The sequence below is a fragment of the Solenopsis invicta genome, chromosome 4, assembly GCF_016802725.1.
Source record: "Solenopsis invicta isolate M01_SB chromosome 4, UNIL_Sinv_3.0, whole genome shotgun sequence".
NCBI lineage: Eukaryota > Metazoa > Arthropoda > Insecta > Hymenoptera > Formicidae > Solenopsis > Solenopsis invicta.
Genome location: NC_052667.1, coordinates 25,892,077 through 25,909,314, shown reverse-complemented (window position 1 = coordinate 25,909,314; position 17,238 = coordinate 25,892,077). Strand labels below are relative to the sequence as shown.

Sequence of the window (17,238 nt, the reverse complement as noted above, 5' to 3'; positions counted from 1 at the left end):
CGGGGATATATAAAGACCACCACAACCGAAGGGAGCTCAATATCGGAGCTCTCAGCCCTGATAATGCAAGCTGCAATGTTTGCGAAACGTCGGCAAAGTGCCCAACACGCATGTGGGATCTATCCGGAAACGCTTTCGGTTAACAATAGCAATGGCCACAAAAGCCTCAAGACTGAAAGTTATATAACTATTATTTTCTGTGTTTGCTGGGTAGTTATCCTCTTCTACCAATGGTGATTCCCTCTTTCATGTGTGACTTCTCTCTCGACCCAGCGTCGAGCGAAGAAAATGCGCTATCAAAACGCCCCCCACTACTTTCTGCCCGCACCCTGACCTCCGCCGCGCTGCCATAAAAAATGTATGTACGTGCGCGGCTTTGCGTGTGTGCGGCAGCCGAGTGTCAGCGCAAAGAGACACCATTTCTGCCGTTGCGTGTTTGATTCTGTCCATGGGAAAATTTTCCAAACTTAGAAGTCGCTATCTTTCTACATACTTACAGTTCATGATTAACGTAACGAGCAATAAGCTTTAATCGTTACTTTAATCATAGGCTTTGTTTACACCGAATACTTGATACGCGTAATATTTAGTAACTTTCTATTCAATTATCTTAATTTCGGTAATAAATTTAATGAATAGTATATTAAGCTGGTACAATATGAATCAAGATAATTAATTAAATATAGATATCACGTATACATTTACACGTATTGTCGAAATTAAGACAATTTAATAGAAAGTTACTTGTTAGTATGCGTGTCAAGTGTTCGGTGTAAACTAGGTCATAAACTGCGAGTATGTAGCGAGTATGGTGACTTCTCAGTTTGGAAAATTTCCCCATGGACAGAATTAAACACGCTGGGTGTACCTGTTTGCGGTACAGTCCGTTGCATTGATACCTGGAGTACCGATTTTAGGGACCACGTTTCTTTCTTGATTATTTTTATGTTCATGACTGAATGCTGCGGTGATGGTTGACAGCAGCATTTAGTCATAAACGTAAAAATAACTATGAAAGAAACGTGATCCTTAAAATCGGTACTCTAGGCATCAATGCAATGCACTGTACCAGCAGTAAAACCTGCACGGTCCAAAACACAAAAATTAATTATATTCTTAAAATATATAATTAATCTAGTCTGCCGTAGCCGATTTTTAAAATTCGCATTTATTGCAAAATGGTGCTTATCTGAATTTAAGAGGATGCTAAAGTAACAAAAGAACTGTCTCAACGTCGGTACTGCACATCACTGCAAATTATTTTTTGAGCGAGTTAGGCTATCACTATTTGTCCATCGCATAGATCTGTCTTTGTTTTTCGATTGTTTCGTCATCTGCAAAAAGACCTATCAACTACTGTTGAGAGCCATATTGCTCTGTTTATGACAGTTCAGCTTCGCTGAGCGAAATATGCATGTGGTAAAAGCACATCAGCATATCTTTTTTGTTAGGCGTTTAGTCGCTATTTCTCATTGTCAGTGTTATTTGTGCATGTTTTCTGAAGTGCGCTTTACTATCATTTTGTACATACAAGCTACAAAACTTCTGTATTAGGATAAAGTTAACCTCAGGTGACGGCTGAACAAGTAAATTTTTAATGATTTATTAATTTTTGTTCAATTTTCTTGTAAAATTGTCCAGAGCGCATTTACTTTTTTTGCGTACTTCAATTCTAAAAAATGTTTTTGTGATTCTGTAATGCCAATCCGAAGATATATTTTATACACTGTAAATGTCGGTAATTTATAGTACTTTAGCATTCTCAGGCGATGCTGGAGATACCGACTGAACACTATTATTTTTAATTTCAGTAAATTTTTTATTGAATTCACAAAATGACAAATCCTTCTCTACAATTAAAGTATTGACAAAAACATAATATGCTGGCTACAATTTGACACGAAAAACGGAAAAAAGTTGCAAAACTATGTGCTTCTGTAGTAGTCTCATGAAAATATATATTGCGTGTAAAAGTTCTAGACTTCGTACCTATAAAATAACCAACCAGCGTACTATGAATTACACGTAAGATTGTTAGTGTGTTTTCAAAACGATCTTAGAAGCTTTAGTATAAAAGATATTTCCAATCAAAAATATCATGTTTATGTGTGCGTGCAGAATCGATGTGAGAATCGGTGAAGAGTGAGACCGAGTGAGACAGAGCACTAGTTTAGTTCCTGGATGTTGCATTAGAGACGCTAAAGTCAAAAGAACAAGAAAAGATAAGTGCGTTTGACAAAGAGCGCTAGCCTATTCCCCTTACTCTTTGCCTCACGCGCGATTCACAGCTCGTAGAAGAAAAATCTGCAGCAATCTGAAGTACCGACGTCGAGTGAGTTTCACCGTCAGTCCAGCATCGCCTTAAGAGGATGCTATAGTGACGGGAATTACCAACACATTACAGTATTCATTAATTTTCGCATTGGCTCTACAGATCACAAAATCCTTTTACAGAATAAAAGTACGCACCAAAACAAAGTGCGGGCTGGTAAATTTTACGAGAAACTCGAACAAAAAGTTAAAAATTTATTTATTTTTGGCTCGTGGGTCTGTCAACCGAGGTTAACTTTTGTCATTTACTAACGTTCTGTAGCTCATATGTATGAAATGAGATCAGGCCGCACTTTAGAAAACTCTAACGAACAACACTGACTGTGTGTCATTCCAATCAAAAGCCTAACAAAAAAGTTTAACATGTAAACAGCTGTACGTGTACAAATTTCGCTTAGCGCACGTAAACAATGGCAAGCAGAGTAGTGACTGTAGTTGATAGGTCTTTTCGCAGATGGCGAAATAATCGAAAAACAAAGACAAATCTATGCGTTGGACAAAGAGCGATAGCCTGGTCTCCCTCGAAAAATAATTTGCAATGCCGACGTCAAGGAAGTTCTTCGGTCACTATAGCATCCTCTTAAGCGGCTACGCCGCGGATGATCTTCTCGAGTCGAGTGCGATCACAGGCGTTATATCTAGGCGCCACAGCGGCCGACTCCCCAGCTCATACTTCAGTGAGACTCTTAGGAGCTATTTGTAATCTCGAGACAAATATTTGCTCTCATTTCCTTCTAACATGACATGTGTGTGGAATACTGTTCCACATAAAATTTTATACTTTTACATGTAAATGAAAACTTGTATTGTTACTTAATCTTGTACAAAAATTACATGTTTAATTCAAATTCAATCTCTTTTTAATACTTTTAACCAAAAGGATACAAGAAATATTTTTTTTGTAAACTTAACATTTATTATGTTTACATTAATGTATTCTGTTTTAATAAATCTATCTGGGTTCTGATCTTATTTTCAATCAGTTTTAATACCGTATTTTCGGTGCAGAAATCCCGATCGATTCAAATTACGTTTCTTTAAATCAGTTTTAATCGTACATTTTCAGCAGGGATATTTTGTCGAATTTGACATCGATTCGATGTCGATTCAATATGATGATCGAAACTGTGATCACCTAAATATCGAAATCGACGTGAGGATTGATGTGAATTTAAATTTTGATATCGAATCGACAAGTTGACATCGATTTGATGTACAATTTCTCATTGGGTTACATTCATCACATTCTTTCTTACGTCAATTATTCTCATAGTTTTTCTTATTTAGCAGAGCTAAGTTTTTGTAGTTTAAAAGTTTTCTATTTCAATAAAATTGTATAATTTTGCTTCCTTTTTGATTCTTTGAGATTAAATGTTACATATTCCATTAAAACATTTTTAAGTTAAATACATCCATTTAAGTTAGAACAAAAAGATTGAAAATACACCACTGGATAGTACCACTTTAATTTTAATTAAAAAGAAATTAAAGAAACCGCCACTTGGATTTTATTAAAAAAATTAAGATACTATCACTTGATTTTATAGTACAGCAGTTATTTTAAAGAGCAATATATTCTCCTTATAATTGGCGCAATTTAAAGATTTCATACATTTAATTGGAAAGATACATTTAGATTGGATTATTTTTTAAGATACTTATTTTTAAATAAATATCACTTGGGTTGGAATAGGAAGATTTTTCAATAATAATACAAAGATAATACCACTTAGATATAGTATAGAAAATAAACAAAGTATCATGTGGGTTAGAATAGGAAAATTCTTTAATGAGGATACAAGGGCAGTACCACTTAAGTTTTGTAAAAAAAATAAAAATTTAAGGAGTATACACGCACACTTGGCGCCTTTTTTATCTTTTTATGCAAAGGCAATTTTGTACCATGTATAATCTAATTTAACCTAACCAAAATCGAATTTTTGTCACAATGAAAAATACGTTCCAATTGATCAGATTGTCGCACAAAAAGAATTAAACCTACGTGGAACAATACGTACATGAATCTTTTAATCGATCCATAAGCCGTGAAAGGGTGAAACTCATTTTGCATTACAAAAGACATGCACGGTTTCCATCCTCCTTATAGGAGAACAAAAAATAGGTATGTATTTAAACGGAAGGTATCTAATTTAGTCCAAATTTGTGTCGCGATTGATCACGTTAATGTTGTTTACGTTTCCAGACCAAAATGCCAATCTGGTCAATTGGAATATAGTCAATCGCAACAAAAATCGGAATGGTTTAGGTTGCACTTTCCGGATTTTCTTTCTTTTCGTAAAGAGAGCGGAAACCCTCTACAATACCTTATAATGCAAAATGAGATCCACTGCATATCTCCCTGCTTACAGAGAGAAACGAGCTCTATAATTGCTCTCTTCAACGTGGGTTCTTCAAATTTCCATTCAAAGCGAGGTGCACCTTATTTTTTCCTCTGTTTTGTTTCCTTCCTCCATCCTCCAGGTGGATATCGCTTCGCTAAGAAATATACATTTACATTGTCAACTATATTTGATAATAACGTTTTAACGAACAATGAAAGAAGTCTGAAATCTGCTGAAGATTAGTCAGCATTATGACCTTGACAATATATGTCAAGATCAAAGTCATCACCCATACAGCACAGAGAGATTGCAGGAACATTGCAGAATGATTTCATTAAAACATTGTAATATTGCATTTTGATTGCGAAACATTGCTACAACATTGCTGGAAGATTGCAGCAACCTTAAGATGTCCGCTTTTTGAAATATTGCATTGAAAATCCCATTTTTCCAAAATATTCACGTAAATATTATTACATCACATAATTCCAATGAACAAAACAATATTTGTGTAACATTTTAAAAAAACATTTTTTGCAAAAAAAAATTTCGAGAATATTTTTTCGAAAATTTCCAAGCGGTCATCCATCCAAATCGCGACTCCGTGATCGCTGCGAACTGATCCCTCATGATGACCTGTGAACACTTTATGCTGATATGCGTATATAACTGGTAGATCAGGTCAATATACGTTATCGAAAAAATGAAATATGTATAATCAAAGCACAATATTTATATAAACAAATATAAAATTATAGTATTTTATACTATTTTTGCAAATGCAGAATAGCATTTAGAATAACTTTTCTGTTATTTGTTTAAATAAGAATGTAATTAGAAAATATATATCAATGTAATACAATAATTAAATTAAATATAAAAAAATTTTTATTAAAAAAACAATTAAAATTTATTTTGTTTGTTCATTAGGCTGTAGATCGAGGTTTCTTCATATATGGATTTATTTCGTCTATTGATATAAATATTCATGTTTCTTAACAATGATGCACACAGCACCACGAAATCGCATGCATTTTCTAGACGTCTTAGGCCGGTATTCATAGTCGATTCTTATTTCAAGATCGTCTTAAGTAACGTCTCAAGATGCTAATACGACTCTCTGATTGGTTGATGGCATCTTAAGATGATACTTAAGATGATCTTAAATATAAGAATCGACTATTAATACCGGCCTTAGAGTCAATATTTGAAGGATGTCTGCAGACGTCTATGCAAAGCCTATGCAAAGCCTATGCAAAGTGTATGCAAAGTTGATTTGCAGTCAACTTTGAAAGCCTGTCTTGGATGAGTTGACTTAAGCTTGCCGCAGACGATACGTTTTTTCTTACTGGATTTCTAATTGGATTTTCTTACTTGCTACCGTACGGGCAATGGTACCGGCAGTGCTACTGGCCGTGGCTTCACACGGTGCGAGTTTTCGTACGGGCTAAGCAACTGAAATTTATTTCATAGAAGCGGCACGCTTAAATATGGATAAGATAGATGAGATGGATGAAATTATTGCAACAGTTGTACATTGTCGTAAAATTGCATTATTTTTAATTATTGAAAAATTGCGACAACGAAATAAATATCGCCGACGTTTATGGAGTCGACAGTCAATACATTCTTTAATGCCTCACTTTTACTGTGTTTATTATGGTAATTTGGTGTGTTTATCGCATATAAACATGGTTCTTATTAGTAGGCCTCTATTAAACATAAAATACTTTGGACTATTTTGAAGTCTTTTCATTTCTGCACGATGTTATGTTTGCGAAGTGAATTCACGTTTGAACTTTGACAACACTTCGACAGTATAACCTGGTATAACCCAATATAACCTGCGTCCTGATTGGCTTTCACAATAAACCAGTACAGAATCACGTAAGAAAAATAGGACGTGATCTATTACGAAAATCCAGTACGCGAGCCAGTAGCGTAGCCCGTAAGCTACCCATTTCCAGTACGGGAGCACGTAAGACTGCCAGTATAGGAGCACGTAAGCAATCTCGTAAGAAAAAACGTATCGTCTGCGGCAGGCTTTACAGTCGATATATGGACGGTTGTACTTTTATAACGTTTTTCATTGGGAAAACTAGTGCGCATTGAGTGTGCACTCGCCGCTGGCAATTGGACGTTTCGGTTCGCGCGATGACGGTGCCAACGAAAACACCCAATTACCTGCAGCAAGTGCACATTCAGTGCGCACTAGTTTTCCCAATGAAAAACGTTATTAGGGAATGTAGAGATTCAGCGGAAAATTTAGTAACGTTGCCCGACTTTAGTTAGCTAAATACGGATGAATAATTATGGATGAGTTAAATTAATATATTATTATACGTGAATATTCTGCTTTGGCTTTTTATTGCCACTACTTTATTAAAAAATTATGATATTGCAATGTTTCCGGAATATTACTGGCATATGCTATGCAATGTTGCAGGCATATTGCATTGCAATCTGCAACATTGCAACGTTGCTGCAATGTTGCTAGAATTTTCTGTGCTGTATGGGCAAAAAGTGGTCCCTTAAACTATACATATAATTACATATTTAATATCACATTAGATGGGATCATTCCGAAACCTGGTTTACACCAATATATCAACTACAAAAGTATATTAAATCCAGAGAAAGATACATTAAAATCTCGCTTGACAAAGAGAACTACGATTATATGAAAGGACATACAATAGATGGAAGAAATTTACTACCAGCGACCGGTTATATTGAACTCATTTGGCAAACTATCGGCATGATGAAAAAAAAAACATATATAACAATGCCGATAATATTTCAAGATATAAGTTTTATTCGTGCTACTCATTTATTGAAAGATAAATCTACAAACTTAACAATTACGATACAGAAAGGTATTAATATACGAACACAAGTTTATTTGTTTTAAATAATATATACTTAAAATAATAATTTTTAAACAAAAAAATACTTTCAAAAATAAATACTTTTTGTTCCAATAACAAATACTGAAAGCCAACAATTTATTAAGAAAATATTTTATTGAAACAAAAACACATTTACGTGTCAATAAAAAATCAATTTATTAAAATAGAAAATAATAAATCCCATTACTTTAAACTTAAAATAAGTAAAAATTTTTATTTAATTTATAACATGAATTCAAATATTTTTCGTAAGAAATGCTTTCTTTATTTTAAGAAAAGTATTCTTTAGAGAACAAAAAGCTTCCTTCATCATACTTACTTCTTACTTCTCCATTTAAATATATATTTATTTCTTCAAATACATTTTTGGTTTTCAAAAATATTTTAATATACCTTGTTTCTAAGAATATATGATTTTTGTAAAATAGTTTCTAAGAATCAATTAAATGTCTGTCAGGGATTATTTGAAAAAGTTATTAACTTGAACAAAGAAAAATTTTGTTATAAAACAAATTGCCTTAAGAGGATGCTATAGTGACGGGAATTACCGACACATTACAGTGTTCATTAATTTTCGAATTGGCTCTACAGATCACAAAATCCTTTTACAGAATAAAAATACGCACCAAAACAAAGTGCGGGTTGGTAAATTTTACGAGAAAATCGAACAAAAAGTTAAAAATTTATTATTTTCGGCTCGTGGATCTGTCAACCGAGGTTAACTTTTGTCATTTACTAACATTCTGTAGCTCATATGTATGAAATGAGACCAGGCCGCACTTTAGAAAACTCTAACGAACAACACTGACTGTGTGTCATTCCAGTCAAAAGCCTAACAAAAAAGTTTAACATGTAAACAGCTGTACGTGTACAAATTTCGCTTAGCGCATGTAAACAATGGCAAGCAGAGTAGTGACTGTAGTTGATAAGTCTTTTCGCAGATGGCAAAATAATCGAAAAACAAAGACAGATCTATGTGTTGGACAAAGAGCGATAGCCTGGTCTCCCTCGAAAAATAATCTGCAATGCCGACGTCAAGGAAGTTCTTCGGTCACTATAGCATCCTCTTAAGCGTGAAATAAATATTTTTAAAATAGTGTAATATTGAAAGATAGAATACATGTAATATTATGTCAAATATATAAAAATGTTACAGATGGAAAGTTCGAAATCACCGAAGGAGAAAGTGTTGTAGTGACAGGAACTGTGAACGAAACATTGAATCCTGAAAAGGAAATGACATCGACAGATATATTATCAGATAATAACAAAGAAGAACATATGACTGCTAGAGACATTTACAAAAAGTTAAAATTACGCGGTTATCAGTATAGCGGATTCTTTCGTGGATTATACAGCGCAACTGTTACAGGAAACAAAGGACATATTACTTGGAAAAGTAATTGGACAACATTTATGGATACAATGCTACAAATGCATATCATGGGAAATAATGATAGAAATTTGTATGTTCCTACAAGTATACAAAAACTAATAATTAATCCCAAGCTTCATGCTTGGAAGCTACAAGATAATAAGTATGTCGTGAACGCTACAACTGAAGATAATGGTAAATATTTTTCAGTTACTAAGTAATAGTCTGTTTTGATACATAAACAACGTGTAAAGAAAGTTTTTGATAAGAAACATTATTTTAGATACCTTATTACCGATACGAATATACAGGGAGATTGACACAATTATATCTGGCGGCATAGAGATTCGAGGTCTAAAAGCCAATCAGATCTCTAGCCGAAAATTAGTCCAAGACGCTGTTATTGAAGAACACATATTTGTAGCGCATCATGATCGCGCAAAAATTTTTTTAAACGAAGCAATTCGAATATCGGCGCAACTTGTATTAGAAGATCATCAAATTACTAAAGTGAAAGCTATCGAGTTAGTAGAAGATGTTGATGAAGTTGCACCAGAACATCTCTCATCTTCGACGTTACTTGAAGCTTTTAGTGACATACCATTAATACAAACCAATATCACGCTGTTAACCACACCCAGTCGTTTCAATCCAGCAGATTTATCAAAAAACATTTTAATTGCCGATTTAAATAAAATATCTGTAAATGACAAAGTCTCAATAGTTACCGGATTTAATCTTTTAACTAAACAAAAAACTTCTTTAGAACGACTTTTGCCATTTCTGAGAGAAGACGGTTATCTATTGACGCGTGAAAAATGCAATATACGTGACTATAGCAAATATAAGCAACAGTACAAATTAAATGTTATTCTTGAAAAATGCACTGATAAAGAAATGATTGTTCTTATGAAGAAGGAAGTTAAGATAGAAAAAAATATGATTGTTTACATAAATAATGATAACTTTAACTGGTTGGATGATTTAAAGCTGCTTGTGAACAGTGAGAACAAACTCGATAAGAAGAGTAGAATAATACTTGTTGGAGAGGGAGATTTTGAGTGTGGTTTATTGGGTCTTGTTAACTGTTTGAGGAAAGAACCAGATGGAGAACTTGTTAGGGGTGTGCTTATTCAAGATAAAAATGCTTCTAAATTTTCTTTTCAAGATCCCTTTTATGTGCAGCAATTGCAAAAAGATATGACTATTAATGTATTACGACCTGACAGCACTTGGGGATCGTACAGACATTTACGACTGCCACAACCGGAAGCGAAACCTGTACCTTCTGGTCACATTTGTCAAATGGTACAAACAAAATTTCTTGAAGTCTATTAACAATCTGTTAAATGTTTAATATTATGTATTTTTATATTTTAAATACATCACTAAAATAATTTCAAAATATTGTTTTTTTATGTCACAAATAAAGATGTTGACATTTTTTGCAGGTACGTGGTGACTTGAGTACATTTCAATGGACAGAAAACAATGTTTCCGTCGAATTTTATCGTGAGGATTTGATACATGTCGTTTATGCACCTCTCAATTTCAAAGACGTAATGTTGGCCACTGGTAAATTAAAATCTAATGAGGCGGATTCACGACGACGATTATTTCAACATATTCCTCTTGGTTCGGAATACGTCGGATTCGATGACAATGGAAATCGTGTAATGGGACTGCGTGATACTAAGTAAATAATGTTCTAAAAAATAATTCTGTGTGTTATGTAATATCATAAATTAAAGTTATTATTTCTAGTTGTATAGCAAACATTGTTGTAAAAGATAAAGTTTTGTGTTGGAAAATACCCGATGCCTGGACATTTGAGGAGGCTGCGACGGTCCCATGTATTTACAGCACGGTTTACTTGGCATTACACCTTCATGGCAAAATGAAGAAAGGCAATAAAATACTTATACATTCTGGTACTGGTGGCATTGGACAAGCAGCTATTCACCTTGCTCTCCAAAAAGATTGTGAGGTGTTCACAACTGTGGGCACGAATGACAAACGTAACTTTATTAAGGAACTATTTCCAACTATTTTAGATGATCATATTGGTAATTCTCGAGATACCAGTTTCGAACAAATGATAATGCGGCAAACAAACGGTTGCGGTGTCGACATCGTGTTGAATTCATTGGCGGAAGAAAAGTTAGTCGCGTCCGTTCGTTGTTTGGCACAAAACGGTCGGTTTCTTGAAATTGGCAAATTTGATCTTATGTCTAATAATCCTTTAAGTATTTCCGCATTTAAGAAAAATATTAGCTTTTATGGGGTTCTACTCGATACTATAATGTGTACTGGCGATCATAAGCATAAGTCGCACGTGTCCAAAATGATAACTGATGGTTTGAAAAATGGAACTATCAAACCAATTCAAGCAAAAATTTTTTTAAAAACAGAAATCGAACAAGCTTTTAGATACATGGCAAGTGGAAAACACATGGGCAAGGTATATTTGATTAATTTGACTAATATAGAAGCATAAAAAATGATTCTCTTTAATAGTAACGTAAGCAATGCACATATAATATTCATTCTTCATATATAAATACGTTCACAGATTATTATAAATATCCAAGATAAGTGTAAATCTACCGAAGAGCCTATTATCGCATATCGTCGTTATTATTGTCTGAAAGACAAAAGTTATGTTATAGTAGGAGGTCTGGGTGGATTTGGTTTGGAGTTAACCGATTGGCTAATACATCGAGGTGCCAGAAACATTATTTTGATTTCTCGTACTGGAATAAAAAATGGTTACCAACGTATGAAGATTCGACTGTGGAAAAAGTATGGCGTAAACGTACTAATCGTCAAGAATATCGATGTCGCTGATCCCAATGATTGTGAGTATTTGTTACGAACCGCGGAAAAAGAAGCACCGGTGGATGCGATATACAATTTAGCTGTTGTACTGAAGGATGGTATTCTAAAGAATCAAACTGCGGAAACATTTGCTGAGTCTTTTCGATCAAAAGCTCGAGCGACGCAAACTTTGGACAAACTTTCGAGAAAAATCTGCCCTAAACTGCGACACTTTGTAGTGTTCTCTTCCGCTTCCTGCGGCAGAGGGAACGCTGGACAGACTAATTATGGTATGGCAAACTCCGTCATGGAGAGAGTGTGCGAAAAGAGGGCGAAGGAAGGATTACCTGGATTAGCAATTCAGTGGGGAGCTATAGGTGACGTGGGTCTTGTCGCAGACATGCAGGAGGACGATAAGGAACTGGTCATCAGTGGTACCTTACAACAAAAGATATCTTCCTGTCTTGATGAGCTTGATAAGTTTTTACTTCAAAGTCGACCGGTTGTGAGCAGCATGGTGGTGGCTGAAAAGAAAGTGGGATCTTCTAAATATAAAAGTCCGATAGAAACTATCGCCACTATTTTAGGTAGGTCCATATTTGCTTGATTGTCTCTACTGACCATATCTTTCACATCAAACTAGTTTAATATTTAAAGTTAAGAGCTTATTATCAGTAACAAATAGTATAAGTTTTACAGTATAATTCAATAGTACGTTATGCAACAAGGAGCCGAGCTTTGCCGGTCTCAACTTTGGACGCTGTTTACAGCACTTGGCTGCGCTACGCGCGCTTTGCGCGCGTAGCTACGCCTCGTACTGAAAACATCATCCTTAATCGAGCCGGCAAAGCTCGGCTCCATGTTGCAAACGGTATTTTGTGCAATGGAAATACGTTTTTCGAAGCTTTCCATGCAAAATAAGCGCGTGGCGTTCTCCTGCAACTGCGTGGCCCGATTAAAGTTTATGAGAGGTCAATGTACTACCTTCGCTTATGCATTTCGATCCTACACTCAGCGCATGTGTCACAAAACGTTACATTTACATTTTCTTGATAAAAGTGTGCATGCGCATTTTACAGAAATATTTGTCACGCACAGCAACCCAGCCAGAAATAACTCATCGAATCAATATCGATTCGACATCGAAAATAGTAATCAAATACTAATCGAAATACTCATCGATTTCGATTCGATTATGTCACACTTTTCGATAAATTATTGACTAAAAAATGATCGATTTTGACTCGATTTCGGCTTGATTTTAGCTCGATTTCGACTAGATTTCAAATACTGTTTTCTTTTTACTGCAGCTACATTTAATTGGGTTACTAAAGCCTTAATCTAAGTATACCCAAGGACTTTGATTCTGTCCATGGGGAAATTTTCCAAACTGAGAAGTCGCTATCTTTCTACATACTTACAGTTCATGTTTAACGTAACGTCAGAGTTTGGCTGATGGCAGAGAACGAGACGTAAGAGAAGTGATACGTGACATAACGTGACGTTGGGTAAGGCAGAGAAAAGCCGTAAGGATGTAAGATGTGTTATGTTGAATGTTTCATTTATTAAATGCGCGAACAGACAAGATGAGTAATATTAAAATATTATTTTAATGGGTTATAACTAAATATTATCAAATTATCGTTAGACATAAGCGCTTACATCTCGCTTTCTGCCATCAGCCTTTACAGTTGCGACGGCCGCTTGCGACCGCATTTGACTAGAGAACCTCTAGGAGAGAGAATCGCCAACTGGGGTCACGTGACCGACTCTGTGATTGGCTGGCAGAAATGTGCAAATTTTGCATTGAGACATCAATGCATTGGCCGGCACGCATCGACGCATCACGCGGAACCACCGATGGTTCCTCACGACAAAGTCTGTCAATGCACTGCCGTCGCAATGCAAAATTTGCACATTTTCGCCAGCCAATCACAGAGTCGGTCACGTGACCCCCTCACCCCCCTTGGCGATTCTCTCTCCTAGAGGTTCTCTACATTTGACATAAAGGCGATGTAACCTTTCTGTCTAATGTGATAAATTTTTGGCAATTTATCCGCAAACTTGAGTTTTGAAAATTAATAATTTCTCGTGATGAAAAAGAAGATAAATTAAAGATAAATTTTTAAAAACTATCAAACTATTATTAAATTATTGTATTGTCATTGTTCCAGCGGCATTAGTTAATAATTTCTACGTTAATCATGAACTGCAAGTATGTAGACAGATAATGACTTCTCAGTTTGGAAAATTTTCCGAGGGACAGAATCGATGACCGTGGGTGTACCATACAATAAGAACGCGCTTACGGCGCTGATAGCGTAAGTAACAATCAAAGGTGATTGGCTGGATTTAAAAGTACGAACCAATCGTCTCTAATTGCTACTAACAACTTATTAATTTGATAGTAATATTCGGCAAGATTAGCTTTGATCGTTTTCTTTCTTTTTTCTTCTTGTGTCACATAGATAAAACGCGGCTGCAAACCGATTTAAATCTACTCAGTTGCCGTGTTGTTTGCGTACACGCAACAAATGTGGCTTATACATAATATAAGTAATAAAATATAAATCACCCATATATGAAACTTTTTTGTTGTCAATATTTATTTTTTTATAATAATTAAATAATTAATAATAATAATTTATTAATTAAATAAATCATAGTTAAATAATTAAATCAATTTTTATATATAATAATAATAAATATAATAAATTTTATACAAAAATTTAAAAAATATTTATTTGTTCTTTACAAAAAAGTGATTTTTTAAAAATAGAGATTTTAAGTTTTAAAACTTTTTTAATTTAAATTTTATTTATTTTTTTACGAAGTTACAGCTGTTAACTAAAAAATTAATATTGTAACATAATTATTAAATGCTAAAATCTTAAAATTTTTACATTATTTATGTTTGCTAATACAATATAATCCTTTATTAATATTGTATTTTATATAATGTAAATAAAAGTGATTATATAAAATTCTAATCAAAATAGTATCGAATCGATATCGAATCAATGAAATATCGATATCCTCACAGAAAATATATATACTTAAATGGGAAAATTATAATTTAGTCTACTGATAAGTAAATGTTACAAATAACTTACTTTTTTTTAAATATCATATAAAACACAAATATCGAAACAGCCTCAAATTTCGATCATTATTTCAATTCGATGTAATTTCGATGGTTTCGACGTCAATTCGACATCGATTCGACATTGATTCAATAAGTCATTTCTGGTTGGAAATATACCCCACCTCAAAGATTGCCTACTTACGCCTATGTTCCTGGGAACACGCAAAAAACGTGCTTCCATTACATAAAATAATTTTTTTATGTTACAGATATAAAAGATATGAAAATTGTAAGTCAAAATACATCTCTGGCCGAATTAGGAATGGACTCTATGATGACCGTAGAAATCATGCAAATTCTAGAACGTGATTATGACATTTTTCTCACTACGCAAGAGATACGAAATCTTACTTTTGCAAAACTCAATAAGATGTGCAGTACAAACTTTAATGACGATGACAAGCAAAATAAGGAAAATCTTGATGCAGAAGAGTCATATGAATTAAAATTTGTAGCTGATGTTTTAAGAGACGAAGATTTTATTCCAGAGACCTATTTCGATTCCTCGATTAAAAAACAGAGCACTATGACTGAAGTTTTTATTATACCTGGTATTGACGGCAGCGCGGCAGTATTTAAGCATTTAGCACCAAATATTAAATATTCAATAACATTTTTGCAATATAACACAAACAACATTGATGTTACAAACATTATATCAGAAACGACTGATCGTCTTACAAATGTGCGCAATCGTATTATTTATTATATTTTATATCATGTTGATGAAACGTTACTTCTGTTTAAGTCACGTAAAATTAATCAAATTCTTTCAATTTTTGCAGCACATATTACCGAAGTTAAGAAATGGAAAAGATTTCGTAATGGTTGGCTATTCCTTTGGATCTATTATTGCCATTGAAATAACAAGAAGATTGGAAACTATGAATATTAAAGGCCGTCTGGTTCTTATTGACGGCGCTCCTGAACAAATACAATCTAAGTACAAACATGTTACATCGGATGCAGATCTTCAGATTGCAGTATTGGACAATATTATAAGAATTTATTTATCAGAAACTAATAAAAAGGTACATTTTTTTAAGTTTATGTTGAAATTAATTTACAATATATTTTTGTCTTTGTATGAGAAAACAATTATCAATTATTATCTCCTTTAACTTTTTAGCTTTATATTTTAAGTTTTTTTTATATTGAAATATATTTTATGTTAAAAAAAAATTATTTAAGAAAGCTTTTATACTAAAGTGTGTATTTTTTCATAGATGTTACTGGAACTAAAAAAATGTAATACTTGGGAAGAAAGATACAATATTTTTGCAAAACGATTCTTAGTTGAGAATACGTCACTTTCGCCAGAAAATTTAAAGACGCTATGTACCACAGTTTACAAATATTTATCTGTCTTTTGGCACTTTGATTATTCTACGTTGTTGCCTATTAAATCTCCTATCATCTTACTAAAACCTACACATTCACTGTATACGTCCGAAATTGAGGAAGATTATGGTTTGCACAAGGTATTTTCAAATAGCTGCTTTAACATATAGTTTTATGATAATAAGTAAAATTCAAAACTTCGTTAATAAAATATAATTATTTAAGGTAACTCAAAATATGGTAAAAGTACATTACGTTGAAGGTAATCATGTGACAATATTGAAAAATGTAAAAGTGTCAGCTGTAATTAACGGAGAACCACCATTTATAATTTGATGTCATAATTTATTTATTGTTTGTAAATTAAAATTATAAACTTTCCATTTTTTAATATAATAGTATATATGTATAATTATAAGTTTTTCTTTTTAAAAATAAATGAGCACTAATAACTATTTAAAGATGTTTAATTAATTTATATTTAATTATCCTTAAATAGTTATTTATATTTGCTTATTTTAAAAAAAAATTGTAAATATATATATCATTTTATAAAAAAAATATTAATTTTTATTTGACAAACAGTAAATAAATTGTTGGACCGAAGCAATCCATATACGGAATTTATCTCTAATCTGTATAACTACTCCATAAAGTAGGATAAGGAGACCGAAGTTTGGGTAGCAAAAGTGGACCCGAATTTCGTCGTAAAAATAAGTTCGGTATTTGGTCACTCGCGTCCCAAGATCGTTAGTACTATTTTTATTAATTAACAGTTCCTAGAACCCGTGGTGGAAGTATCCACCATGCTTAGAACCAATAGAAATGGTAATATTAACGATCATGCGACGTGAGTGACCAAATACCGAACTCATTTTTATGACGGAAACTTTGGGTCCACTTTTGCTTTCTGAGCATGAAGTTCGGTTTCCTTATTCTACTTCATGAACTACTCATTGCCTCTGTTACCGCGCCATT

General features: G+C 33.6%; 1 protein-coding gene across 1 annotated transcript in view; it reads left to right on the top strand.

The window, feature by feature from the left end:
* The window catches only part of LOC105200156 (fatty acid synthase), a 64,219-nt gene extending 47,557 nt beyond the window's left edge, over window positions 1-16,662 (top strand). The window contains exons 11-20 of the mRNA XM_039448150.1: window positions 7,245-7,549; window positions 8,739-9,152; window positions 9,241-10,265; window positions 10,409-10,653; window positions 10,722-11,418; window positions 11,530-12,361; window positions 15,129-15,604; window positions 15,705-15,950; window positions 16,146-16,400; window positions 16,486-16,662. Of these exons, the coding sequence (XP_039304084.1) occupies window positions 7,245-7,549; window positions 8,739-9,152; window positions 9,241-10,265; window positions 10,409-10,653; window positions 10,722-11,418; window positions 11,530-12,361; window positions 15,129-15,604; window positions 15,705-15,950; window positions 16,146-16,400; window positions 16,486-16,596 (4,606 nt within the window). The 3' untranslated portion in view covers window positions 16,597-16,662. The remainder of the gene's footprint in view (window positions 1-7,244; window positions 7,550-8,738; window positions 9,153-9,240; window positions 10,266-10,408; window positions 10,654-10,721; window positions 11,419-11,529; window positions 12,362-15,128; window positions 15,605-15,704; window positions 15,951-16,145; window positions 16,401-16,485) is intronic.
* Window positions 16,663-17,238: the final 576 nt, after the last annotated feature.